Here is a 27,163-nt window from a genome sequence, read left to right as displayed (position 1 = left end):
GAAAGTGAAGAGCCAAGAAACTGATGTCAGTGAGCAGAAGATATGCTAATATGTAGCTTTGCTCTGTAATTTCTAGGAAAGTATGGAGCTTGCACAGAGCTGCAAGCACCACAAAATTCTCCAGACACAGTCTGACCCCGGGAGGATACTCTAAAGTGAGGAATCTATAGTTAGAGTATCCACCAGAAAAAACGTGCTTCTTTTTTTGCTTCAAATGCAAGACTGCATATGAGACCACATCAGCAATGGGTGGATGATCAGTGGTCTTAATAGAAGGACAACTCTGATGACAAACTCCAACTTTTGAAAGCAGCAAAAAAGAGCTTTTGCCAAGAAAAACACAATTTGGTTTTAAATGATAAAATCCTTCAGATAATCTTTGCAGAATGGGGTCAGCTAACTGTAGATCTTTCTGCTTCTTCTCTAAACAAACAAATCTACAGTGTCTATTTCCAGGAGGTTGAAACTCTTGTCGCTGGGCAATGCCCTTTTGCTAACCTGATTCTTCTCCCCACAGAAGCTTTGGAACTCCCAAGCAACAAATGACTCTGCTTACTTCTGAATGGAACAGGCATCAGTGGTGCCCACATTTTCTACAGATGTCAGTAAAGCCACACAAGAGGTGCCTTCAAACAGGACCTACTAACAAAATCAATGGATCAGTTGTTACAGACAAACCTAACATCCTTGAATTTGGCAGCATTTATTCTTCGATTAGACCACATGGTCACCTCAATTTGCCTCAGGAGTGTAAAGTCGAGTTAAAAAGGTTAAAATACGTGCATCGCCGATCGTCCTACGTCCACTCGAAGCAGTGGGTCGACCCGCAAGGCCGATACGTATTTATTTATTTGAAAGTTTTATATAGCGCGAACAAGATCTTTGCAGATATCAGAGCGCTTTACAAGGCATAGAATAACACCAGGAGAGTGAATAACAGGCCATTAGGTACAGCATAGTTGTAGGTATAGGTGGGGTGGGGTATGTACATGGGGGGCATAGTAAAACAGGTACATCAATAATGCAGATAGTAAAAATAGGTGTAAGCAATTCAACAATTTAACAATTCAATAATGCAAGTAATACGAATAATCGAGGGATCGTAGATAATACAGATCGGTGCAGAGACTTTAAAAATCCACGTTAATAGATCAAGTGTGTTTAGCCATGAGGATAGCTTTTACTGCTTTCCTAAACAGTGTGATGGAGGGGATGAGTCTAGTTTCAGGAGGGAGTGAGTTCCAGATCCTGGGTGCCATTCCTGCCTCTAGTGTTTCTAGAGCCGCCAGAGATTGTCAGCTTCTGGGTGAGGTAACCGGGTGAGCTCAGGTGTACAGCCTTGTGTGTCATGCAGGCGATTTTCCGATGTATTCTGGCTTCAAAAGGCAGCCAGTTCAGGGATTTCAAGTCAGGGGAGATATGCGAGTGTTTTTTTGACCCAGTGATGAGTCTCGCTGCAGCGTTTAGAGAAGCTCTTAGGGGTGCCGTAGTAGTTAGAGGGAGACCGCAGAGGGTGATGCTGCCGTATTCTATTTGAGGGATGACTAGTGCTTGTACTGCAGTTTGGAAGTCTTTGGCTGGGAGGAAGGGTTTGAGTTTCCTCAGTGTATTGATTTGGTAGTTCGCACCCTTAGTTGCCTTGCTGATGTGTTGCTGCATGTTGAGATTGGTGTCGAGTGTTATGCCCAAAGATTTTGCTGAGTCCACGATGGTTGGTTGGACATTGAGTGCAGTTAGGTGTTTAAGCCAAGTTTGAGTGGTAGAGATCTTCGCGGGAGGTGAGATCAGAAGGAACTCTGTTTTCAAAGCATTGAGTTTGAGATGATTATCGGCAAGCCAGGATTGGGTGCTTCTGATCGTTGAGTTCAGGAGTACAATGTCTTTGGGGGATTGCAATTTGAGATATAGTTGGGTGTCATCTGCGTACATGTGAAAGAATACATTGGATGTTTGTAACAAGGTGGTGAGAGGTTCCATAACTAGGTTGAACAAAGTTGGGGATAAGGAGGATCCTTGGGGGACGCCTAACGATACAGGTATTGGCGAGGACATAAGGTTGTTGCACTTGAATTTCTGCGACCTGTTGTGTAGAAAGGAAGTGAACCACTTGAGGACAGTCCCAGATAGACCCATTCTTGTGTTTAATAGTTCGAGTAAATTCTCATGTTTAACGGTGTCGAATGCTGAGGAGAGATCAAGAAGGATGAGGAGGCAGGTATCATTTTGGTCAAGGATTTGAAGGGCGTCGTCAATTATGTGAGTCATAGCGGTTACTGTACTGTGTCCTGCTCGGAAGCCTGATTGATGAGAGTTGAGGAGATCAAACTGATCAATGTGTTTGGTCAGTTGTAGTTGTGCGCATTTTTCCAGTAGTTTGGCGAGAGTGGGAGTATTGGTAATGGGACGGTAATTGTTTAGATCAGATGGGTCGGCTGTAGGTTTCTTTAGTAAAGGTGTGACTAGTCCGACTTTGAGGGAGTCCGGGATGGTTCCTTGTTGGAGTGAGCTGTTGATAATTTTAGTCCAGAGTGGAAGGAGCAACGGGGTGAAGTCTTTGACAGCGTTAGCAGGGAGGGGGTCCGTGAGGTGATTGGATGGTTTCAGGTTGCTGAGCAGTTTGCCAATTTCCTCTTCAGTTTACAACGGAGATTTTAGGTGCAGAGGGCAGGGGTGAACACACGGGGTGTGTGTGTGGCTATGGGTGTGTGTGGGTGTGTGTGGGGCTCTGGGTGTGTGTGGCTCTGGGTGTGTGTGTGTGTGTGTGGCTCTGGGTGTGTGTGTGTGGCTCTGGGTATGTGTGTGTGTGTGTGGGGGGCTGGCTCTGGGTGTGTGTGGCTGGCTCTGGGTGTGGGTGTGTGGTAGTAATTGCTGTCTGCTGAGCTCGTCCGTAGAGTACAATAGGTCTCACATTTGCGAGAGATTAAGCTATTGGCAATGTAAATGACAATGCCATTTTTTTATCGGTTTTCAAAACCAACACATAAATACAAATTTTGTCATTTACAATGCCAATAGCTCTAACTTTTCCAAAGGCGAAACCGTTGCATTGTAAATGCTTGTTTCTCTTTACCTCAGAGTTCTTTGGGTTCAGTTAAAGAAAGGCAGACATCCAGATTCATGAACTAAAGAGAATGGCCTTCCTAACTCAAACAATCCCTGAATTATTGAAGTTTAGAGCCACAGCTGCAGCAGATTATAAATCTCAATTCGGAGAGTAGTGGTCTAGCTCATGGACAAGCAAAAAACAAAAAATCTTGTTCAAGAGTTTGTCAGTTCCAACATACATACCTTCAAATTTGCTTCGATTACACGCGCAAGCCAAACCTCCCAGACTCTGTGTTTAATGGTTTTGGACTATTTTTGAGGGAAAAACTGCTACAGAGTTCAGACTACTAAGCTGCCTGACCATAAGCCCTGGGCCAGCCAGAAGCTATTGGAGAGTGCAAACATACAAGATTCAACAACATACATTGCTTATGTATGTTTAGCACCTCTTCTCCACTGACTTAACTGGTAGAAAATAAAATGGTGAATCAGAAGAATTCTGACAGTGATGCACAAAACCCTGCCAGAGGATAGCTGTGGACATAAGGGCCCATGCTATAAAACTCTGGAGCTGAAATACTATAAAAGTGTTGGGTTGGACCCCCCCCCCCCAACAGTTGGGAATCAGTAAAAGCTCCAATAAGTAGCAATATTTCTCAAGTCAACCCGAACACAGACTTGTGATAGAAAATCTATAAGTTAGTCCTAGATGGTGCCTGAAACTTATGTGTTTTCTCTGTATAACCTGTTTTAGCTGCTTTTATCCCTGTTTTTGCTTAACTATAAAGAACAAGCCTTTTGTTTGAAAATACATTAGAAGCTAAACTGATTTTATTGAGTGTGATTTACTGTGTCGTGGTCTATTGAGTTTGCAACCGTTACCACCCTCTAAATTCAATGATTGACCGCTGAACTGTCGTTGGAATCTGGGGATGCCAAAATTAAAAAATAAATGGTATACAGGAGTATGTAATTGTCAATACCCCCACGTTATTGCCTAAGGAAAAGCATGCATGGGGAAACGCAAACACAACAGTAGTAGAACCACTTCACTTTTATGAAGGTGAGTAGGTTTCTTGTGACTTAGAGATGGGTCAGTTGACTTGGCTTTATCTTTAATGCTGGTCCGGGCACTACAATCTTGTTGCTCATTGTTGAACATGGTGCTCAACCTCACACAATGTGAATATTTCTCCCTGCTCCAGAGAACTACAAATTAAGCTGGTTCCCTGGAAAGTACTGGACAAAACATCTATTTGGCCAGTAGAAGTACATGTGCTCAGTACATTATCAGCTTCAGTTCATGTCATTCATGTTAGATCCTCTCACTCATACTGCTTCTGCAAACCATGAAGGAAGTTCTTTTTCCCTCTGCCCTTTCTAGGAGCAGCTTCAGTCTTCAATGCACTAAACCAAAAAAGTTACTTGAGCTGAAGTCTGGGCACTCACAATATGTCCAACCCCATACAGAAAACATTCTTTGGAGTCAAATGCACAGAGTCGTTTATGACTCATAAAAATAGAAGGTTTTAAGTAGGTTCTGTAGGAAACTGGATATATATCTACATCTATATATATATATATGTTCATGTGCGCTCAAATATGTTGGGAGCACCACATGTGAATTAAAAAAACGAATCCTCAAGCACGTGCGTGCAACGACACACAAAGATTGCAGCAATGCAGTAGCAAAGCACATGGAGGTTGCACACAAAAGTGACTGGAAGAGCCTCAAATGTTATGGTATTGAAACAGTACACCCAAATGTTAGAGGGGGCAACAGGGAGAAAGTCCTCCGACAAAAAGAATCCAGGCATATCATCAATGTAAGAAGCATGACCCCGTTTGGACTTAACCAATCTGAGGAACTTTATACACATTTGTGAAAATGAAATCATTTACAACATCAATGAATCATCAATCTGTACAAGACGAAAGGTGGCTGAGAATTCACATCAGTGTAAAATAAATACTGTGTCAATGAAACCGATAAAATGGAAGAGTGCATTTCAAAATACAAGAAATAAAAAAACAAAGAAAAAATGTAGGCCAATAATATAAAAGAACACATTTAATGTGATGGACCGTTAAGAAAACAGCAAAACAAATATGATGCCCATGTGGATCACAAGTGTGTATATATAAAATCTTAAAACGGCTCACTCGCAATTTGAAGAAAAGCCCAAAATGCCCACAATTGTGCACTTCAAGCCATCAATCTTTATTGATATTCAAAACAAAAGGCACATCTGGAACAGTAACATTTAAAGACATTATGCATAGAATTAAATGATTATGTAAATATTGGACAATTCGCAACAACTAAAAGTGTAAATGATGTAAATAGATTTCCCACAACAAAGTTCCATTGCACATTTTCCCAAAAACGAAGATGACGAAAAAAAATATGGCAGCATTAAGAACTACATGTCCCTTAATGCCGAGCGGCAAGGGGCATACAGAAGGAAGTGATGTAATTTATTTTGAAAATAGTTTAAAAATGAGTAACATATGTGAAACCTTACCGTGAGCAAGGCATTTGTAATGCTGAAACGCGTTGGAGTTGCCATTGCCTATTTTCAGCTTGGTTAATAATGCCCATAGACGAAATGCAAGAAAAATAAAATAATCATTGAAGTAACCGAAGATGAGTGTGGCCCGTTTTTCCCGGGTGACCGGGGAACTTTTCTGGATAATATAGCGGTTTGGGTTTCTACCGCAGGAGCAACGCACTCAGAGGAGCGCCACACACCGGCACTGTGAATGTATGTATGTATGTATGTATATATATATTGCAGGCAAGCTGTGTTGGGGTGAAGAGAGCAGACACCGCCCACTGTGGCAAGTACTTACTTGGTTTCGTGCTTTCCCAACAGCTACAACATCATCGGTGTCCCGACCTATCAAAGAGGGGCATGCTGATTAAAAATCTGGCGGGAACAGCACTTGCAAAATCCTGGCGGCATCTGAGGAAGATTGAAAAAAACGAAACGTATCATGCCTGTTTGTCAATAAAAGTGAGCAGCTTACCTGGGGTCCTGTGTGTACTCTGTCCTCTTAATCGAAGGGGATTGTGGTGAAGATGTTTTGAGGTGTAGCCATGAACACTTCTTAGAGTACCCACCCCGAAGTCTCCGGCGGCGTTTATTGGCAACTTTGGACTATACTTTTTGGTAAAAACGCCGGGAGCTCCGCACACCCGGAACTTGCTTGGCCACGAAAGATGGACTGAGACTTCGCATGGACGCACTAGTTACCTAACCGGTGCGCACGGGCTCATGACCGGGATTCTAGCAGTGGGGTGAAGGGACACAGAGAGCTGCCCTACCGTCTTATTGACAGCATATTCCAGGCAATCTGTGTTGGGGTGAAGGGAGCAGACACCGCCCACTGTGGCAAGTACTTACGATTGGTGTCTGCTCCGCGCGGATCCAGTTCCTTGGTTTCGTGCTTTCCCAACAGCTACAACATCATCGTTGTCCCGACCTATCAAAGAGGGGCATGCTGATTAAAAACCTGGCGGGAACAGCACTTGCAAAATCCTGGCAGCATTTGAGGAAGTTTTGAAAAAACGAAACGAGTCATGCCTGTTTGTCAATAAAAGCAAGTGAGCAGCTTTCCTGGGGTCCTGTGTGTACTCTGTCCTCTTGATCGAAGGGGATTGTGGTGAAGACATAGAAAAAGGTTACGACCGAAACGCGTCTGTTTTGCAGAGGTTGCTGAGTTTGTTTCAATAAACGATTCAAACGGCCCCCGTGAGTGCTTTATTCCTGTGGAGGAGATTCCACTTTGGGAGCAGAGAGCGGTAATATATATATATATATATATATATATCCTACTGGCGGTCGCCAGTAGGTATATATAGTTAGGATTGTTTTCCATAGGGAAATCGCAACATTCTATTGGGAATAACTTTGGCGCCGGTTGAGGAATCTTCCTGAATTTTTCCTTAACTTTGCCTCGCGACGCTCCGGTCCTTCCCTGAAAGTTTGGGGGGGATTCGTCAAGCGGGGGCCGAGATAAAAGGGGGGTCCCAAAACGTGTTTTCCCCATGTTAATTTCCATAGGGCGGTCGGACTCACTTTTAGCTCGAACGGCTGAATGGTTTACCACCAAACTTGGCAAAATTGTAGGGACTGGTAGCCCGATGTGCCTTTGCTATGTTTCAAGATATGTGCCTCAGTGGATTTTGAGTAATTTAGGTTCATACAAATTTATATATCTATGGCAGCTTACCCGTACACTTACGGTACGCGCACGTACGCGTACCGTACGCGTACCTCTAGTGCGCGAGCTGCATTCTGATTGGCTGCCAATGTCTGTCAACACTCCAAAACAGAAACTGTTGGCAGCCATCTTGTGCCTCGGTAGACGGAGGCACAGGAAAGCAGAAAAACAAACGTGTAGAACTCAAAAAGGGGGCAGGGTAGAAGCATCCTGACCCCCTAGGCCTGCTCAGGGGGTCTCACAAGGACCCCCAAGCCCCAAAAAAAAAAAAGAAACATTTCGGAAAATCGCGGGGTACGCTTACGGTACGCGCACCTCATTTTTTTACAAGAAAAAAAAAGATTTGGGGGCCTTGTAGAAACACTCTGACCCCCTAGGGCTGTTCAGGTGGTCCCATACAGATATTAACATATATAAATGTTATCCGCTAATAGAATTAGCATTTAAAAAACCTTGCGAGTTCACTGAAAAAAACAAAGGTTTCAGGCCTTATATAGTTAGGAATTAGCATTTAAAAAACCTTTGAAATTCACAGAAAAAAAACATAGGTTTGACACCAGTTATAGTTAGCTGAACATTTTACTCATACACACACACACACACATCCCACACACATACCCCCACATACACACACCCCACACCCACCCCTCCCACACACACACCTCAGACACACCCCACACATCCCCCACACACACACCTCACCCCTTCCCCACACACACACACCTCTGACACACACCTCACACACACACACACACCTCACACACACACACACCCCACACACACACCCCACACACACACACCCCACACACACACCCCACACACACACCCACACATCCTACATACACCCCACACACATACCCCCCCACACACACACCCCCACCCCCCCTACACACACACTCATTTTTTTTCTTTTTTGAGGGGGTGCCCCACACACATACCCCCACACACACACCCCCCACACCCACCCACCCCACACAAACCCCCCCATACCTCATACACCCACACCTCCACCCACACCCAAACACCCCACACACCCACACCATACACCCCCACACGCCCCCACCCACACACACCTCACTCCCCCCCACACACCTCACAGACACACCGCACACATCCCCCACACACACCTCACCCCCCCACACACACACACCTGACACACACCCCCCCCACACACACACACACACACCCCACACACACACACCTCTGACCCCCCCCCACACACACACCCCCCCCCCCACACACACACACACCCCCCACACACACACACCCCCCACACACACACATTCCTCACCCCCACACACCCCCACACACCCCCACACACACATCCTACACACACACCCCACACACATACCCCCCCACACACACCCCACATCCACCCCCCCCCACACACACACACACACCACACACACACTTTTTTTTCTTTTTTTGAGGGGGTGCGCGCCCCGGTACACGTATCGGTACGCGTACCCTGGAGAAAAAAAGAAAGACAGAGTTTTTTAAAAATGTAGCATTTTTATATAAATTGGAGGTAGTTCTGAAAAGAACTGTTTTTTTATTATTGTTGTTTTATATTTTTTTTATTGTTTTTTGTACCCCGCGACTTTAAAAAAAAATATATTATTTTTTTTTGCCTTGGGGGTCCTTGTGGGACCCCCTGAGCAGGCCCAGGGGGTCAGGGTGTTTCTACTCCGGCCCCCCTGCGAGCTTCACACCTTTGTTTCACTGCTTTCCCGTGCCTTGGTTCTAACAAGGCACAAGATGGCTGTCAGGGACACCCAGTATGCAAGGGGAATTAGTTCCCCCTTTGCAAACGCGCCAGGCGGCTGCGTTGCAGAGAGGTGCAACAAGGGGCATAGCCTCATTACACCTCTGCAATGCAGCCCCCTGGCGCGTACTGGAGGTTCCAGGTGGGCTAGTTGGCCCCCAGGGGCCCCCAGTATGCAGGGGGAATGAGTTCCCCCTCTTCAAACATGCACGGGGGCTGCGTTGCAGAGAGGTGCAAAAAGGGCCGTGGCTTAATTACACCTCTCTGCAATGCAGTCCCCTGGTGCATACTGGAGATTCCTGGTGGGCTTTCAGGTCTTATATAGTTAGGAATTGGCATTTAAAAAACCTTGCAAATTCACTGAAAAAAACATATGTTTCAGGCGTTATATAGTTAGGAATTAGGCACAAGAAAGCAGAAAAACAAACGCGTAGAACACAAAAAGGGTGCAGGGTAGAAACACCCCGACCTCCCAGGGCTGCTCAGGTGGTCCCACCAGGATATTAATATATTTAAACGTTATCCGCTAATAGAATTAGCATTTAAAAAATCTTCGAAATTCACTGAAAAAACCACAGGCCCCAGGCCCCACATAGCAAGGAATCAGCACCCAAAAAAACCCTTGAAACCCACTGAAAAAAACCACAGGCTCCAGGCCCCACATAGCTAGGAATTAGCATCCAAAAAAAAACCTTGAAATTCACTGAAAAAACCACAGGCTCCAGGAGTCATATAGCTAGGAACTAGCCCCCACAAAACCTTTGAAATTCACTCAAAAAACCACAAGCTCCAGTGGTGCCATAGTCAGCCGGACACCCCACTCATACAAAACCACCAGAATTGCTCCTATATAGCCAGTTGTACCAACTATACATTGGTGAGGAGCCCCTGGTGCTGGGGAGTGTATATGCTCCGCCCCCCTGCAGTGGTCGCTAGTGGAAAAGCTGTTTGCGGTGTGGGCAGAAATTCCTGAGGCTCTCGCGGTGATTGGGGGTGACTGGAATGATGTCATGAATGGTCGGATGGATCGCTATAGATCAGGGGGTGGACAGGTAGCGGACACACCCACTAAACTAGGCAACATGGTTAGGGGAATGGGCTGGATTGATGCTTGGCGATACCTACACACCCATGATCGGGAATTTATATATCTCTCCGCAGTCCATAAGTCCTTTTCTAGATTAGACTGTGTGTTTGTCCCCCGCGCAGCGGTTGGTAGAGTGAAATCAGCGATTATATTACCACGGGGGCTTTCGGACCACTCTCCAGTTGCAGTAGACGTTTGGTTGGATAAAGGGTGGCAACCGTTCCGGTGGCATCTCTCCACGTGGCATCTCCAGCAGGAGGATTATAGAAAGCACATGGGGGAGGCCATAGCCCACTACTGGGAGGATAATGTGAGATCGGTGGCTGATGTGGTGACACTCTGGGAGGCCCTGAAGCCCACACTGCGCGGGGTGGACTTCGCCTGGTGTGCAGCAGCTCGGAAAAATTGTAGAGAGGAGTTGGTGAAGGCCGCAGCACATGTTGAGACGCTAGAGGAGCAATGCAGTGAAACTGGGGAGGGCAGGGAGGTGGGGCAGCTATTATTGGCACAGCAGTCTTATGTGTCTTTGTTACTGGACGAGGCTCGGCAGGTGTGGTTAGCGACGCGTAGCAGAATATATCAGTGGGAGGATAAGTCGGGCACTATGCTCCATAGGCTTTGCCAGAATACGCTACAAGCGCAGACTCTACCGGGGATCACGGATGCGGCCGGGGCCTTAATCACAGACCCCAAAGAGATAGCGGACAGCTTTGCACTATATTATGCCGCACAGTATGCTCCACAGGAGTGCCTCCCTGCAGAGGTGGTAGATAAGTTTATTGCGGATTTACCACCACGTGCGGTGTCGGAGGATGTACAGGAGCATCTTGAACTCCCTCTGACTGCTGAGGAGCTGGGCACGGCTCTGGGGGAGCTTAATACCGGAAAGGCACCCGGGCCCAATGGGTTCCCGATTGAATTTTTTTAAGAAATACCACCTCCAGTTGGGAGCACATTATAGGGCGACGTTGGAAGCGGCTAGAGAACAGGGTCGCCTTCCGGCGGACTAAAGACATGCGGAGGTGATGGTGTTCCACAAGCCTGGCAGGCCTCCGAAGAGGCATGAGTCTTACCGGCCCATCTCCCTCCTAAATGTTGAAGCGAAGATATTGGCCAAAGCGCTGGCGAATCGACTCCTCCCCTACATAACAGAGCTGGTCCATCCGGATCAGGCTGGGTTTATGCCCCATAGGGCGACAAGGTATAACATCAGACGTGCACATGTCGCAGTAGAGGCAGTTAAAGGTACTGAGGAGCGGGCGGCGCTCCTGTTGGCGGATATTGATAGGGCGTTTGACTCGCTGAGTTGGGTCTACCTGTTTGCACTTCTGCCTCATCTTAACCTCGGGCCCAGTTTTTTGTCATACCTAAAACTCCTATATACAGACCTGACGGCTTCGGTGAGGGTGGCTGGGGCCACAGCTACCACATTCCACATAGGACGAGGTACTCGGTAGGGATGCCCCCTGTCGCCGTATTTATTCGCTCTGGCCATGGAGCCGTTGGCGGCGTGGGTGCGCATGGATGCACAATTGAAAGGCTTTGAATGGTAGATCGGACCCTCAGATAGGATTGCGCTGTACGCGGATGATGTCCTGTTTTTTAGGTCTCGTGGCGTTAACCGCGCGAAAGCCCGGTCTCGCCAGAGACCTATAGTGAGCGACTCAGCCTTCCAGGAGACAGGAGCTGGCCACGCGCATCTTCCAAAAGGCGATCGGAGCGGGCCGCGCACGCGAGAACGCGCACGCTGTGGCCATCTCCTGTCTACTGGGAAGCTCTAACACACACACAGCCACACCTCCCCCTGCACGCATGCGCACACACGGAGACACACACACGAGCGCACATACACGCACGCACACATACATACAGCGACACCCCCCACACACATACACACACGCGCGCATACACACACACACACGAGCGCACCAAGCCCGCCCCCCCCAGCCGCCCCCCCCTACAACTAAGGCCCACTTACCGCCACTTCGGACATCTGCAGCCTCCGCGGGGCTCTCCCTCAGGCATGGGAGCCCCGCGTCACCGCTGCTCCTCTGGCCAGGCACTCCGTGGGCGCGAGCTTCACAAGACGGAAGTCACGCCCCACAATAGGTTTCGTTTTTGTCTGCGCGCGCATTGTGTGACTGTACAGCAAAAGCTCTGGGCTCAAACGGACAACTGGATAAAATAAGACCCTTCACCGTGATAAAAGTAAGTACATGGGTACACAGTGTTAAAATGTAATGGGTCATCGAGTCTGAAATCACACAAGATATTTCCTGTTTGCATTTATTTATTACACACAGGGCCAACCTGTCGTCGCTTTATTGCTTCTAAAATTAACAGCGTGGAGCTTTCTGAAGAGCTCGGCAGTGATTTACTGGGGGTTTGTTAAATGCAGCTCTGCGCTCAGGTACAACCTTTCCATATGAAATATTCGGTCTTATAATGAGGTGAAAGATAAATGTGGCAAATTTACCTTGTGAACGCAGGCTGTTAACCAAGGTATCTTATCGGGGACAAGGGTGAGACGAAACAGCACAGAAAAGAAAATCCTTACGAGCCAGAGCACAGACAGACACACGCAGGCACACACACACACGAGCGCACACACAGACACACACGCCGGCACACACACGAGTGCACATACATGCACGCACACACAGACACACACCACACACTCTACCCTCTTTTGTAGCCACATCTTTCACCCCTAATTAATGGATTCCACGAGTAAAACGTTTTCCCAGCACTGAAGCAACATCCCTTACCAAGTCTCCAGGTCCTATTCACCTGACCTGATTTGCCTCGGTCCCCCGCAACCACTACACAACCACGGGGGCTGCTCCTTTTCCTTCTTGGCTGCTCGTAATTTAAAGACCCTATGCTCTCTACCTGTGGCTACCATCTCTAAACTTCGAGAAACAGCTGAAGACGTGATTTTTATTAATATTCTCGGCTCTGATGTTTTCTTCAATCGAGCCCAGTACTTTGATCTTCAGTGCTAGGAAGGCAGGGGTGATGCTTTCCAAACCCAAACAACGCAGCGTGCTGGCGAGTTTGCGCAATCTAGTTGTATTGTGAAGCTGTTGTAGGGCTGAGGCATGGGTGCACAACAAAGTGGATCCAAGAACGTTACAGAACACCCGCCGCCCCTTTTGACAATTTTACGACTACCTCTCCCTAACTAATATTCATCTGCGGAACCACAATCAAAAGGAGATCGATAACCGTATGTTTGGTAATATGAACACCCTTCGATTCCAGGGAGGGAGCGTTGAAGACATGGAGCAGCATTGTGGTCCCGACTCGCACTAGTTTACACTAACGCTCGCAATTGTGCTCCATTCACTTCGGGTGTTCAATGGCCAACAGTAATAAAGAGGGTTTTCAGTGATTTGTCCATTAAACTGCTGCCGTCAAACGCCCCAATTTCAAGTGTTTCCCTGCCTCTGGCTAAAGGGAGGCAGAGGACTAACAGTGGTCAGACAACAAGTACGGACGTTCAGCCAGTTAACTCGGCTTCTTTAAACAGTCCTGGACAGGGCATATATGAACCCGACAGAGGGTGAGGGATGACCGGAACAAGCTGAAAAAGTATTTATTCTCCTTATCAATAACAGCGCACGAAGACTACTATGTGCAGACAAAGCATGTGCGAAACCATGCTCAAGGGTGTCTATGATGAGGGGCAGATTGGTTCGGAATCTAGCTCACAAGAGAATGCAGGCGGTCGTGGGCATACTAGTATCGTCTAAAAATATGCTGCGAAAATGCTGAAATTGTTCGCTCACTGAGATGCGTGCTGCCAGCGAATATACTAAACCTGTGAAACATCAGTAATCTGGACAAACTTGCTAGCATTGTAGGTTCTGGAATGGCTGTGTATTAAAAAAGGACCACGGTACTAGTACCTTGGTGAACATTTCCACAACCCTGTATGGCTAGCCATTAGGTTCCTCGTTAGGTTTGACGGAGTTGTGATTAGCGTCCCATTACAAAGTACGCCATTGTCCACACATTTATTTTTTGTGACTGTGACTGTGAATTGTTCTGTTTCTTCTCGGTGCATGTATGACGACTACAGTGCTAGTAAACTGTTTACATTGAACACAATCTGAAGTGCGATTTGCTTTACATTACATTGAAACTGACGATTCCGTGAAAGGTGGGGTTGAAACATTTCTTTGAAAGCTTGTATTTGGTCATACCCACGAAAATACTTCAGTTTTATCAATCAACATTGTTTCTTTGAAATAACGTGAAAAACCTAGCCCTCCTCTTCACCCCACGCTTTGAGCATGGCCCTTATATTTAATCTTGCATAATTGCAAATTAAAAAAATAAAATTAATGCAAAGCATTGTCATTTACAATGCCAGTAACTCAAACTTTATTGCTGTGAGACCTATTGCATTGTAAATGCTTGTCATTACTAATATCAATAGGTCGGGACCGCGTATTTTAGAGATAATGCAAATTTTTGGTGAAACATCTGGTCTGTATTTGAATCCACGTAAATCCACCCTGTGGGTGTTGGGAGATCGCACGGGAATCGGGCCATGGGCGTCCGCGTTGCAGGTGGCGGTGGGGGGCCTTCAGTATTTAGGAGTATTCCTATCTGAATCCTCCATAGTCTCCTGGGAACGCAACATAGGGCCGGTCTGGGACCGGGTTCGAACAGAGATAAAGACATGGTCCCATATGCCTCTTACTATTTATGGCCGATCGGCGATATTTAAGATGGTTGCCCTCCCACGTCTGTTATATCAGTTACAGAACCACCCATACCCGTTTTCGCCTCATTGGTTTAGGCAAGTCAATTCGGTGCTGGGGCACTTTCTTTGGGCGGGGGGTGCAGCACGGGTTGCGCTGCGCACCTGCTTTTTGTCAACCTATTGTGGTGGGCTGGCGACGTCCGATCTCCTGTCCTACTATCAGGCCTCCCATCTTTTGATTCTGAATGAATGGTGGTATGGAGATAGGGGGACCCGGCGTATGCTCTTGAACGCTATCTTATGGGGACCGATACTCTGCACACCATATTGTATTTGGCACGGTTGAAGAGGCGGTTGCGGCAGGCCACCCAAGTGGTCTTTCAGGTCTGGAGGCAGGCGCTGCGTCGTATGGGATGGTGGGGTACGTTAACGGAGGAGACCCCCCTATGGCGTAATGGTCGTCTCTCTGCTCTGGCGTCCCTACAGGGCTTTAGGGGTTGGGACTGTATAGGAATTTCAACACTGGGTAATGTTATGTCTGGCACGGCCCTTAAATCGTTTCAAGTTCTTAGTGAGGAATATGGCATGCCTCGAACCCAATTCTTCAAATATTTACAATTCCGTCATGCCATTGCACTTAGTCTGGAGGGACTCGACTCCTTGCCTGAATTTAGCCCGCTAGAGGCGAAAGTATTTATGGGGGACCTAGAGGATAGGAAAATATCCCCCATCTACCAGACTCTAGTTGCACATTGTTCATCTTCCCTACACAAATTGAGGGAATCCTGGGAAAGGGATGTCGGAACGTTGGAAGAGGAAGATTGGCGGGAGGCCCTTGAAGCTCCCCGAGGTGCAGCTATTGCAATACGCCTGAGGCTCATCCAATTCAAATATCTTCACAGAGCTTATTACACTAGGGAGAGGCTGTGGCGGGCGGGTCTGATTGCGTCTCCTGACTGTCTGAGGTGCGGTCGAGGGGTGGGCACCCTATTCCACACGGTATGGAGCTGTAGTGTCTTGGGTAGGTTTTGGAAGGGGGTGTGGGACTGCTTGTCTGAAGTGTTGGGATGGGAACTTCCACGTACCCCACAATTAGGTCTCTTGCATGTTCTAGAGGGGGAGGGGTGTAACATATATAAAAGACATCTGCTATTATTGGGCCTCACCGTTGCCAAGAGAGATGTGGCCCAAGTTTGGAAGGATACCCGGGCACCTCCAATAGTGGTGTGGAAGAAAGGGCTGGATTTTTGTATGGGGTTGGAGCGTCCTATTTTTGAGGCCCGGGGCTGCCCTAGGAAACACTACAAAATATGGAAGAGGTGGGCGGATTATAGGGGTCTGTGGTTGGAACCGCCGGCAGAGCGTGAAGATTGTTCGGAAATAGAGGACGGGCCGAAATTGAGGAACTGTATACACTGTTTTACATGCGAAACTATTTGTGGATGAGACGATATTGTGCGGTGGGCTGGGGAGGGATCCGGGTGGGGAAGTTGGCTGTGGGGGGTGGGGGATAGGGGGGGGAGAGGGAAGCCAAAAAGATGTATAGATTGCCAGCCATTTGCTGCTGTTGATATGTTTGCAGTGTGGGGAGCTGCACTTTGGGTGCGATCGATCAATAAAATTTGTTTTGAAAAATAAAAAAAGGTTAAAATACAATCCACAAAGCACCTCTTATTCCTTCTAATAGAAAAGATTTGGTTTGTGTGTCAGCAAAAAAGTCACCATTCAGTCACTTGCCAAGAAGTGATTTTACCATGTGTTAGATTTGACTTGTGTTAATAATTCTCTTCTATCAAAGACCATTTAGCAGAAAATGTCCTAGTCACACATTCTTTTTTACCAGATTCCCACGAGTAAAGACTTTCTGGAAGGTCTAAAGATAATCTTTTCTCTTGTAAAACTCCCTCCACCTCTTTGAGAATTTAATTTGGGCCACTTTTTAAGGCTTCATTGCAGCATTTGTCGTGGAAGGCAGCTTTTTCCCCCTCTTTTTAGTGACTCACTCCAACTCTTGGTTTAGTGAGATACAAGCTTATTAGACAGTGGAAACCTATACCATGTTTTTCTCTAAAAGTGTTGTTATAAGGATACATCCATCATTCCTTCCTAAAGTAATTTTGGATTTTCATATCAACCAGACCATAACTCTATCAGTTAACTATGACAATCCAACTAACCCAGTTGAACTTTCTTTACATTCATATAACATTGAGAAAGTGTTATGCTTCTCATGTAACATTAAGAAAGTGTTATGCTTTTAATTGGACAATACCAAAGATTTACGTAATTCTAACCAGTGATCATTCAACTATAGTCCCTCACACACAGGACTTGTCTCCACTAAAAGATCTGTTTCTGGATGAATATTTACTTGTATCTCCACTTGTTATTAGTTAGCTAATCTACCCAGAGCTCATTCCGATAGAGTTCAAGCATTTCTGATGGTGTGGCTGAAACATATTGCTTCATTAGATACCTGAAAAGCAGCCATTTGGAAATCATTTTACACTTTCACAAGACACTGATCTCTTGATTCTGGTACTAAAGAGGACTCTAGGTCAAGATCTTCTGAAAAATCTTTTTAGGTAATGATTCATGTAGCTCACACTCTATTCATGACAGCTTCTGGAGATCCGCGCGCTGGGCCCTAACTGTGCCCCTCGGCGCATGATCGCTGCCCTGGTTGTACGCCTAGCACGACATTCGAGGGTTCCTACTCGGACACCCCCCTACGCTTATGGGCCGGACCCGCCGCGCCCCGCCCCGGGACCACAGACCCCTTTGATGCAACTGTAAAGACCTCTCATCACATACCACGCTGACAGCGCCACCGCTCTCCTACTTCCCACCCCTTTATTATTCCACCAATGTGTTAATATACGTATTTGCTTAGACACCGGTCATGTTCCCCGACCGAGCCTTATATTGCTGTAGACAGCGACATGTTACACGCAGTGACAGTGCTACGGGACGACACGTAACCGGTGAAATAATATACTCCCGATACGATGACACGTCATGATCTTCAGTACATGTGGGCTGTGAAACGTAACGGAAAAGGATGCCCCTTCCCTGACACCGGAAGACCAAACATGAGTGCAGCCCCCTCGCTTTTGATGTACGCACTTATATAGCTGCCACTGGGGAACACCATGCACATCACACCTTCCAACATCTCAGTCTTGACTGCAATAGTCACAACCTGACGTCACCGAATATACGAGCTTACTTCCCTGCATTAGTGAGCTATACCACTATACACCTGCTCACCTCATGGCGACACCACATACACAGAATTTTCAATCCCTCTGTTGCCTGTCCACACAATACCTAGCAAACATCTCAGTTACTAGATACTCCTTGTGGATATAGGCTGTTGCCCCTGTGGTACAGATGTTGGAGACGCACTGATGTGTTTACACAACTGAACGCAGAAAATGGGAAAATCTACAGACCTGTTTGTTTATCGTGCTATGTGTTATAATATGTCTACATGTTCTATTTTTACTACGCCGCCGGACCCCAGGGTTGTCGGCTGAATGGCTGTGTCATCTCGCCCAACATTTCTTGTTTACCAACTTTTGCTGCCGGCCCCTGCGGGTTGTAGGCTCTGCGATGTGTACATGCAAAACAGACTGTCTTCAGCAATAAAGGTCTTTTAAAAAAAACTAAAAAAAACAAAACAAAAAAAAAATGACAGCTTCTGGAGATTATGTATTGGGCTGTATGGCTAAGAGCCACCAAAGAGACGATTTTTTTAATGCTTGCTAATCTGTTATAATGTTTGTGACTATCAATGAAGGTCCTATATTTTAGAAGCAATAGTTACTTATGTGCAGTGCTGTTTCTGCAACATAGCTGTATCTCCTTTAAAGAGCACACAGTGCTTGTGTAAATCTGTGGCAGCTTTTTTCCTTCCAGAAGAAAGGCACTTAAAAAAAGTGATGGCATAGTGCTGGAAAATTCATGGAAATAGAAGGTAAAGTACCTTTAAATGCTTTCTAGTACTATAAGACATCAAGTGAATTAAAACAATTACAAGTTCTCAGAGGATTTTCTTAAAGCAAAACCAGGAAAACTACCCCAGGTGTTCCAGGATCCTATTCATGCGAGCTGGAAAAAAGAACTGGCTTTACGAGGCAACTCATAGGATATGGAAATCCCAGGAAGCAGCATGTTATTTTAAATGTTGAAGCATTTTAATACCCATCTTTCAGGCACTCATTTCCTCTCTAATTGGACCTGTTAGGCAACAGGCTCCTTTCTTTGGTGCTGCAATGTAGTGTTGGGAAGGACATTCCTAACTTATATATATATATACTGTTCTAATTATTTAGAAAATTGCACTTGAATAGGCTTTTAGGAATGATTTGTTGTACTTCATCATGCTAACTCGTCAACTTCTCAAACTTTCGTAAAATTGGATATCTGTGTTCCAAGGTACCTGTAGGCAGCGGGGAATTATGGGTACATTTATGACTTCAATGAGATGCTTATGATGCAGAACCAGGACTATAAGTATGTAATAATTTCTTATATATGGAGCAGTGTCATCGTTCAATTGAATGATTCGAATCCCTTGGGTTGGGAGCCAAGTGAAATTTAACCAAATATGGTATGAATATGCAAATGCTCTAAATATGTATGCATTGTAAATGTGTGTCTATTGTTTATATTACAGGTACTTAGACAAGTGGATAATAAGTTCATTGCCTGTTTAATCAACACTAAGAGTGAGGACAACGCAAACCCAGGTGAAATGGGGTTCCGTGTAAATGTTTGTACTGTACCTGGGTAGACAGGATCTTGTTTACCTTTAGTACGTAGACAGGTGAAGCACGATGTTGTATATTTTGGCTAGGCTCCCAATACAAGGTCATATTGTGGTAGTAATCCACTCTACTACACTTTTGAAGAAAAGCTGACCTTGTTTTTTAACATTCAGCTGAATTTGTGCCCCAGTCACTAGTAAGGCTAGTGTTTTGATACTTCTTTTAACCCGGATTTATTTAGCATAACTTGACAACTTTAGGTGCTGTAAACCTTTTGACGCCTGTATATGAAGTAAGAATCTTTTTTCCCAGACATTTTCCCATAGCTATTTTTCTGTGAATAGCTTTCTCAGTCACTATGTCTCCTTTCTTCGAATGCAATATTATTATTTTCCTTCTACTTGGCCCAGTGGACTGGTCCATCTATTACAGGGATCTGTAAATATTCCAGTGGTCACACGTTTGAATCCTGAGGTGCCTACTCAGTCTACCAAATGGGTACCATAGATTTGGGTAATAATAAATATTCATATATTATTATTATTATTATTATTAAAGGCTTTTGTAGCGCGCTCAATTACTGAAATAGTATCCTGGCTCGGGATGTGAAATACAAGCAGACTGTTAGGGGAGGAGAAAGATAGAGAAATCAGAATCAGGTGCCTACTACCAGAGTTTAAACAGATGGGTTTTGAGTCTTTTCTTAAAAATCTCGATTGACTGAACCGATCTAAGTGTGAGAGGGAGGGCGTTCCAGGCCCTTGCCGCCCTAACTGAGATCGATTGGCCTCCTATTCTGGCATATTTGAATTTTGGGACAGCCATTAGGCATTGATTCTCTGACCGAAGGGAACGGGATGGGATGTATAGGGCAAATCTTTTCCTCAAATAACTGGGGCCTGTCTGATGAATTGCTCTGAACGCAAGTACTAGCGTTTTAAACAGAATCCTGTGCGCCACGGGTAGCCAGTGGAGACTCAGCAAGTGAGACCGAACGCTGGATCTCCTGGGAAGTTGCAACAAAAGGCGCATAGCAAAATTCTGGATCACCTGGAGCCTCTGAATTAGGTAGGCAGGAAGGCCACTATAGAGGGCATTCGCATAATCAAGGCTCGCGAAACAGTTTCCTTTGCTTCTCTCTGAAGGAGAGGAAAAAACCTGCGTAAAGCCCTGAGAGTACCAAAGCAAATACCCGTTAGTTTTTTATGTGCTCTTCAAATTTTAGGTTACTCCCAAACCAGACCCCAAGATTTTTTGCAGGGCGGCCCATGTTTTTAGGAGAGGGCAAGTCTGGAGGCCATAGGAGGTCCCTAAAATTGTCAGGAAATGATCCGTAAAAGAGGACCTCAGGTTTTTCTTCATTACATTTTAGCTGGGCAGGGGCTAACCAGCGAAAAATGGAAGATAGACAATGGTGGACTGATGATGTGTCAAGATTGTCCTTAGGCCAGGTAAAGAGGAGCTGAGTATCGTCAGCGTAGGCCATTGTCTTGGCCCCTAGTTGTTCAGCAAGGTAGATCAAAGGGGTCAGGTAAACATTAAAAAGAAGGGGACTTAACGTGGACCCCTGCGGGACGCCAGTCGTAAGCCTCTTTGGGGTAGATGAAAAGGGAGGCATCCAGACCTCCTGCGATCTATCCTGCAGAAAGGACGATAACCAGTCCATTGCTGGCCCCGCGATGCCCACAGCAGACAGTCGGGTAAGGAGCTGGGCGTGTGGCACCGTATCGAAGGCGGCAGAGAGGTCAAGTAATATCAGGACCGCTCTGCCACCTCCGTCCAGGCACTCGCGAATAGCCTCAGACACTTCAACCAGCGCCGTCTCTGTGCTGTACGCAGCGCGAAACCCCGTCTGAGACGTGTGGAGTAGCTGGGAGGACTCGATGAAATGATCCAGCTGTTTAAAGACCACCTTCTCACATACTTTGGCCAAAGCTGGAAGTAGTGAAATGGGTCTGTAGCTGGATGGGGCCAAGGGGTCAGCCCCAGACTTTTTCAAAAGGGGCAACAGTTTAGCCTGTTTCCAGCACGCCGGAACGCATGCGGAAGACAGTGAAAGGTAGACAATCTGGGTGACCTCTTTATAGATCGTAGCAGCCACCTCGCCCAGGACTCTGACTTCAATGTCTCAAGTATCTTCCGGATGTCCAATTCGGCCGGGGGGGAAAAGGCTGTGAACTGAGCAGTAGATCCAACCCCTGAAAACAGAGGGAGTGACGGGGGGAATTAAAACTGTTGCACACAGCCTGGAGGTCTAACTGTATCCTATCAATTTTCCCCACAAAATACGAGGAAAGCTCCTCGCACCACTCAGAGGAGGAAGGCAGCCTTGGTTGCTCCGCACATGGTGAAAGAAAGCTTTGTACAATAGTGAAAATTTCTTTACTATTATTTTGGGCCTTGGCGATTCTCCCAGCAAAATATTGGCTCTTGGCTGAGCGAATCGCCGCATAATAGTTTTTTTGCGATACTCGTAAAGCTTTTTTGGCCTCTGGGAGATATGCGGTTCGCCAGGCTCGTTCTAATTTCTTACAGCGCCCCTTCATTTCCCGGAGGGTATGGGTAAACCATGGTTGGGAGGGAAAAGACCGCATCCTACGGATACCACCATCCTTAGTAGAAGCACTCACACCCTCTTGCAGCCAGCTATTAAAAGTGTTCACAGCCTCCTCAATATCAAGCAGGGGCAAAGGGCGGCTATGATCGAGGGAGTCCGCAAACTTAGCCAAGTTGACCTGGTGTGAGTGAACAAGCAAAGGCGTGCCCCCAGGGCCCGACCCTTTTTCCAACGCCCAACTAAATTTAATGAGGCCATGATCCGACCAAGTGACCCACTCAGGGCTATCCGTTCGCATCAAGAAATGCCTTGTGACGAGTGTGCACGTTTCAAATACATGTCAGGTTGAAGTTAAAGAAGTATTAAGAAACCATTATTGGTGTTAACATGATAGAATCACATTTTCCAATATTGGATCTTTCATAAATTCATATCTTTGAATCATCATTGACGTTGAGCTGAGAGTTCCATGGCATACATAGAGAACAGTACATTGCTAAACATACACAGAAAGCGTTCATATAGTCGCAGAAGTAGCCTATTTGCATCATTTAACCAGGTAATCATGCTCAGCTTTGTACCACACGTCATATGCGCAGGGAGTCCCTAGAGCTCTGCTCAAGTCACCTATATAAATGGAATCTTATCAGCTTTTTCTGTATTTGTGAGAAGAAATCCATCTTGCTTAACCTCTAAATGGCTGAATCTCTAAAAAGGTCTTTTCAGACAATGTGGAAGGGAAATGCATCATCCTGAAGATCCCCCCCCTCAAAGACTGCATATTGCTTATATCCTGACCACAGGGCTAAGGATTGCTAGATATTTCACATTTTTTCCAGAAACAAAACCTTACAGATTGTGAGGGTAGACTAATATTATGACTCCAGAAGTTCAAATCAGAATAAACCCTTACCTCCTAGGAAGAATATGACCTTTATCTGAGCAAAAGTCCTCAACCTCTGAGGAACCGCAAAGAAAATCTCACATAAAACTTAGAGGCACACTGGGGTGACTTTTGATGTAGTGGTGCTGACTGAAAATAATATTTCAAAGTCAGCCCATAATCTTTAGAGCCATCAGCTCCAAAGAAAATCTCTGGGGTTGGCGTCAAATTCTAAGTCAACAACTTCTTCATTGTCGACAGGACCATCGTTAATAACTACACCACCACCAATGAAGAAGCGTTTCACATCACCGACACCTTCAACTAAGCTACCGTTGACAACACCACCACTTAACTTCAAGATACCGACAACAAACTCAACCATAACATAATCAGTGACGACACCAATGACTACTGTTTTGAATACAGACTACAGCCTAATTCAGGACAACTACAACGCTGCTGATGATTTAGTCGACAACCGTCCAATCATCAACAGAACACTTCAGGATCACACTCCTCACAGAGAAAGGCATTGCAATGCCTCTAACACTGGAACACACGTCACCTAGCGAGTTATCTCCATACTCACTGCACAGACTATTGGATACGGAATGCTCTGATGATGATGATGACGAACTATTTGGTCCTGCATATACTCCGACGCAGTTAAGGGTTAAGTATTAAGACCGTGACAATGAGGATTATCGAACAGCAGGAGCTCTTTCCTAGGCTGACCATAGTCATTCACAAGACCTAGATTACAGAAAATGTTACTAGGCCTTTCAAGGTGATGAGGACACCTGGCAATACAGATATGACCATTATCAGCAAAATACCCAGACTTCGCAGAAAGAGATGGTACAAGCTTCTGTAGCATTGGTTAGAGATCTACATCTTATCCCCGCAGGCTACTAAAAATGATTTCCAGAGTCTACATCTCACCATGCAAACCAACCTCCAAGGCTGCAGTCTTTACCTCGATCAAGGCCTCACTCAAGACCATCCACTCCACTTACACATATGCAGCCACCATCCAAACCTTTGGTACCACACTCACCGTTGACAACACAATCTAATCCTCCAGCTACAATTTCCCATATTCTGATGATCACCAATCAAATGCATCCAGTTACTCCTCAGTCCACGGGTCCTGAGTGCGATGATTATATAGCACCCATTGCAAGAGATTTCACTCCACCAGCAACAAATTAACCTCCATGTGACATCTGGGTTTTTCACTGTCTCATTGAGGAAGCTAAAGAGAACATCTGCTTTCTATATGATTTTAAAAAGCAATTAAGAAAGACAATAAAAAATCTAATCGAATTATTGGTCAGATTTAGTCAGAAAGTCTTGAAGTAATGATGAACTTGGCCATGGTGTTTCTGGTAGTTCCTAGATCATACAAAAAATATAAAGCCCTGACAACACCCCAGCTTGTGTCATTGGTCACCCCTGTGCAGATTCAGTAGTGATGCACGCACCCCAGTGATGATCGAGAAACCAACATTTCCATGCTCAACGCCACCTGACATAGATATAAGATGGCGCGACAACATCGGCAAATGTTTTTCAGCTACTAAAACAACATCAATCAGAGCAACTAATGCATTTACATTTTTTGTGAGATATGACTGCCAGAAGTGGTCAAACGTTCAACTGTTTTGTAAATACCTACTTTATGATAAGAAGCAAGGGCAATTCCAGTCGAAGGAGAGAAAACCTCCTTGATAATCATAGATAGTGCAATGGACATTGCTGCAAAAGGATTCCGTCATTAGCTGGCTCTAAGTACTGCGCATTCAAGGTTGGCCTTGCCCTACCTTATTCAGAACTGAGGCACAGCATAGAATAATAAACATGCAATACAATGGAGAATCACAGAATCACTTTCTTGGACGGCATGTGGATGAAGCATTCCAGTTAATTGAAACAGTTACAGGCACAGCACTGTCCTCAGGGATCCTACAACACAAGCATCCACAGACTTTTCAAGGGGTGTGAGGAAGAGGTTAATTTTCATTTAGAAGACATTACCAACCATACTAGCCAATTTAACATACATAGACAGTGCTCTGTGTAGCAATAGACCTCAGCCACCAGCATCCTACCATAAGCATGTGCCTCAAAGAAAATCCACAAATCATTCAAGTGGCAACGAGCACTGAAGAAGACTTTACTACAAAACCGACGGTCACAACGAATCAAGAAATATCTGTAGGTCGAAGAATTGCGTCTTTTTACAGACAATGGGCAGTTATGACATCCGACTGCTGGGTGCTCGATCTCATACGGTGTTACCACGTCCTGGAATTCATTCAAAAATCTCCACCTAACCACCACCCAGAGAGCCCCATTTACATCTTCGTCTGTTAAAAGCAGAGGTTTGCATAATGTTGCAAAGACTGTACAATAGAACAAGTCTCCAAATACCAGCAAAATGTGGGCTTCTATTCTTGCTTTTTCCTAATAAAAAAAGAAGTCGGGAGAATGGAGACTGATTTTGGAACTTTGAAGTTATGTTGTTTTATGTTATGCAGATTTGTAGAGCGCACTATCACCTGGGAAGGTTTCCTGGCACTGGACAGGTGCAAGTCAGTCCACTCCTAGGTCCTAGTGGGACTACTCGAGAAGCAAGGCAGAATTCAAGAAGTGAGGACGGTGCTCTTATGTGTAGCGGCCGGTTGTTACATGCTTTAGGAGCAATGTAAGTGAGGGCTCGACCATCGGTTCTGGTTTTCCATTTGCTTGGGATGTGTGTAGGAAGTAGGAGTCTGAACAAGCGGAGGTGTCTGGAAAGTTTGTGAAAGCAGATGCAATTGTTGAAGTATACTGGGACAGTGTTATGTAGTGCCTTGAAAGTGTGGGTGAGAAGTTTGAGTTGTGCTTGATTGTGAGTGATGAGCCAGTGAGGCTCCTGCCGGTGCGGTGTGATTTGAGTGCTGCGTGGGAGGTTAAGAGGGATTCTGGTTGCAGAGTTCTGAATGGCCCACAGCCTTCTGGTGTTTCTTTTGCTAATCCCAGCATAGCTTCTCAAAAAACAATCATTTTGCATGGTCACTCTACAAGAAGTTCTCCAACTACTTCAGCAAGGAGACTAGATGACATTTTTAAACGTACAGGATGTGTATTTTCACATACCAATCCATCCCAATATCAGCTTAAATACCTGTGATTTGAAAAGGCTGTTTGCCACTGTCATTTCAAGATATTTACCTTGGAGACTCAATTCAGGTCCGAGTATATTCATAAAGTGCATGACTACAGTAGCAGCTCATCTCAGTAAGCAAGACCATCAAATGTTCCCATGTCTAGACAAGTGGTTAGTCAAGAGAAATTCCTGCAAATTCGCAAAGAAATCTACCAGAGACAGTTGTGGCTCACCAAAGAACCAGGAATTCCTTTAAACAATAATAAATCATCATTAACCCTTCAAAAATGATACAGTTCCCAGGAGCAATACTACATATAGTGGTACACAAAGCCTTTTCATCCCAGGAGAGACTCGAACGCTTAACAATAATGGCCAAGAAATTACAAAAAGAAAAAAAAAATCACAGTCCGAATTTTCAAGTAATTTTTAGAGATTATTTCACCCAGCATCCAGTTCATTCTTCATTGCCGCCATCTTATGAGACCTTTTCAGGATGATCTCTACAAACAGTGGTTTCAAGTGCACGGATCATTTGACGACCTCATACGATAGACAAATTGAATGAAAGAAGCTTAACCACAATGGCACAACACAAAAATACCAATGTAGGATCGATTGTCTTTTCTCCAAGACCACAGTCAATTTTTCATGAATACGGATGCCTCTTTAAGAGTGCTGGGGAGCACACTTGCAGGAACTAGCAGTCAGTGGCAAGTGGTTGCCCAAAAGAAGCACAACTGCGTATCAACATACCAGATTTGAAAGCCATAGCACTGGGCCTGCATTTCTTTCTTCCAAGAATAAAGAACTTCTTAGTGTTGATACCTATTGAGGAAACTGGCTCTGTATATACTACACCAAAAAGAAGTATAGTGTGCAGAGAGTCCAATGGATCCCCAGAGGCTTTACACAGGCTAAGGTAGATAATACTAATGCTCTCTATTGTGGTAGTGTGG

The 27,163-nt window shown here is 45.5% G+C and overlaps 1 protein-coding gene across 5 annotated transcripts in view; it reads left to right on the top strand.

Moving 5' to 3' along the window:
- MLH3 (mutL homolog 3) overlaps nt 1-27,163 on the top strand; it is a 347,318-nt gene that overhangs the window by 205,097 nt on the left and 115,058 nt on the right. For all 5 annotated transcript variants that reach the window (XM_078659911.1, XM_078659907.1, XM_078659909.1 and 2 more), the window contains one exon: nt 19,520-19,592. In XM_078659911.1, coding sequence (XP_078516037.1) covers nt 19,520-19,592 — 73 coding nt within the window. The remainder of the gene's footprint in view (nt 1-19,519; nt 19,593-27,163) is intronic.

This window comes from Lissotriton helveticus, chromosome 9 (assembly GCF_964261635.1).
Source record: "Lissotriton helveticus chromosome 9, aLisHel1.1, whole genome shotgun sequence".
NCBI lineage: Eukaryota > Metazoa > Chordata > Amphibia > Caudata > Salamandridae > Lissotriton > Lissotriton helveticus.
The sequence above is the reverse complement of the archived record's forward strand: the minus strand, read 5'-3'. Positions and strand labels throughout refer to the sequence as shown.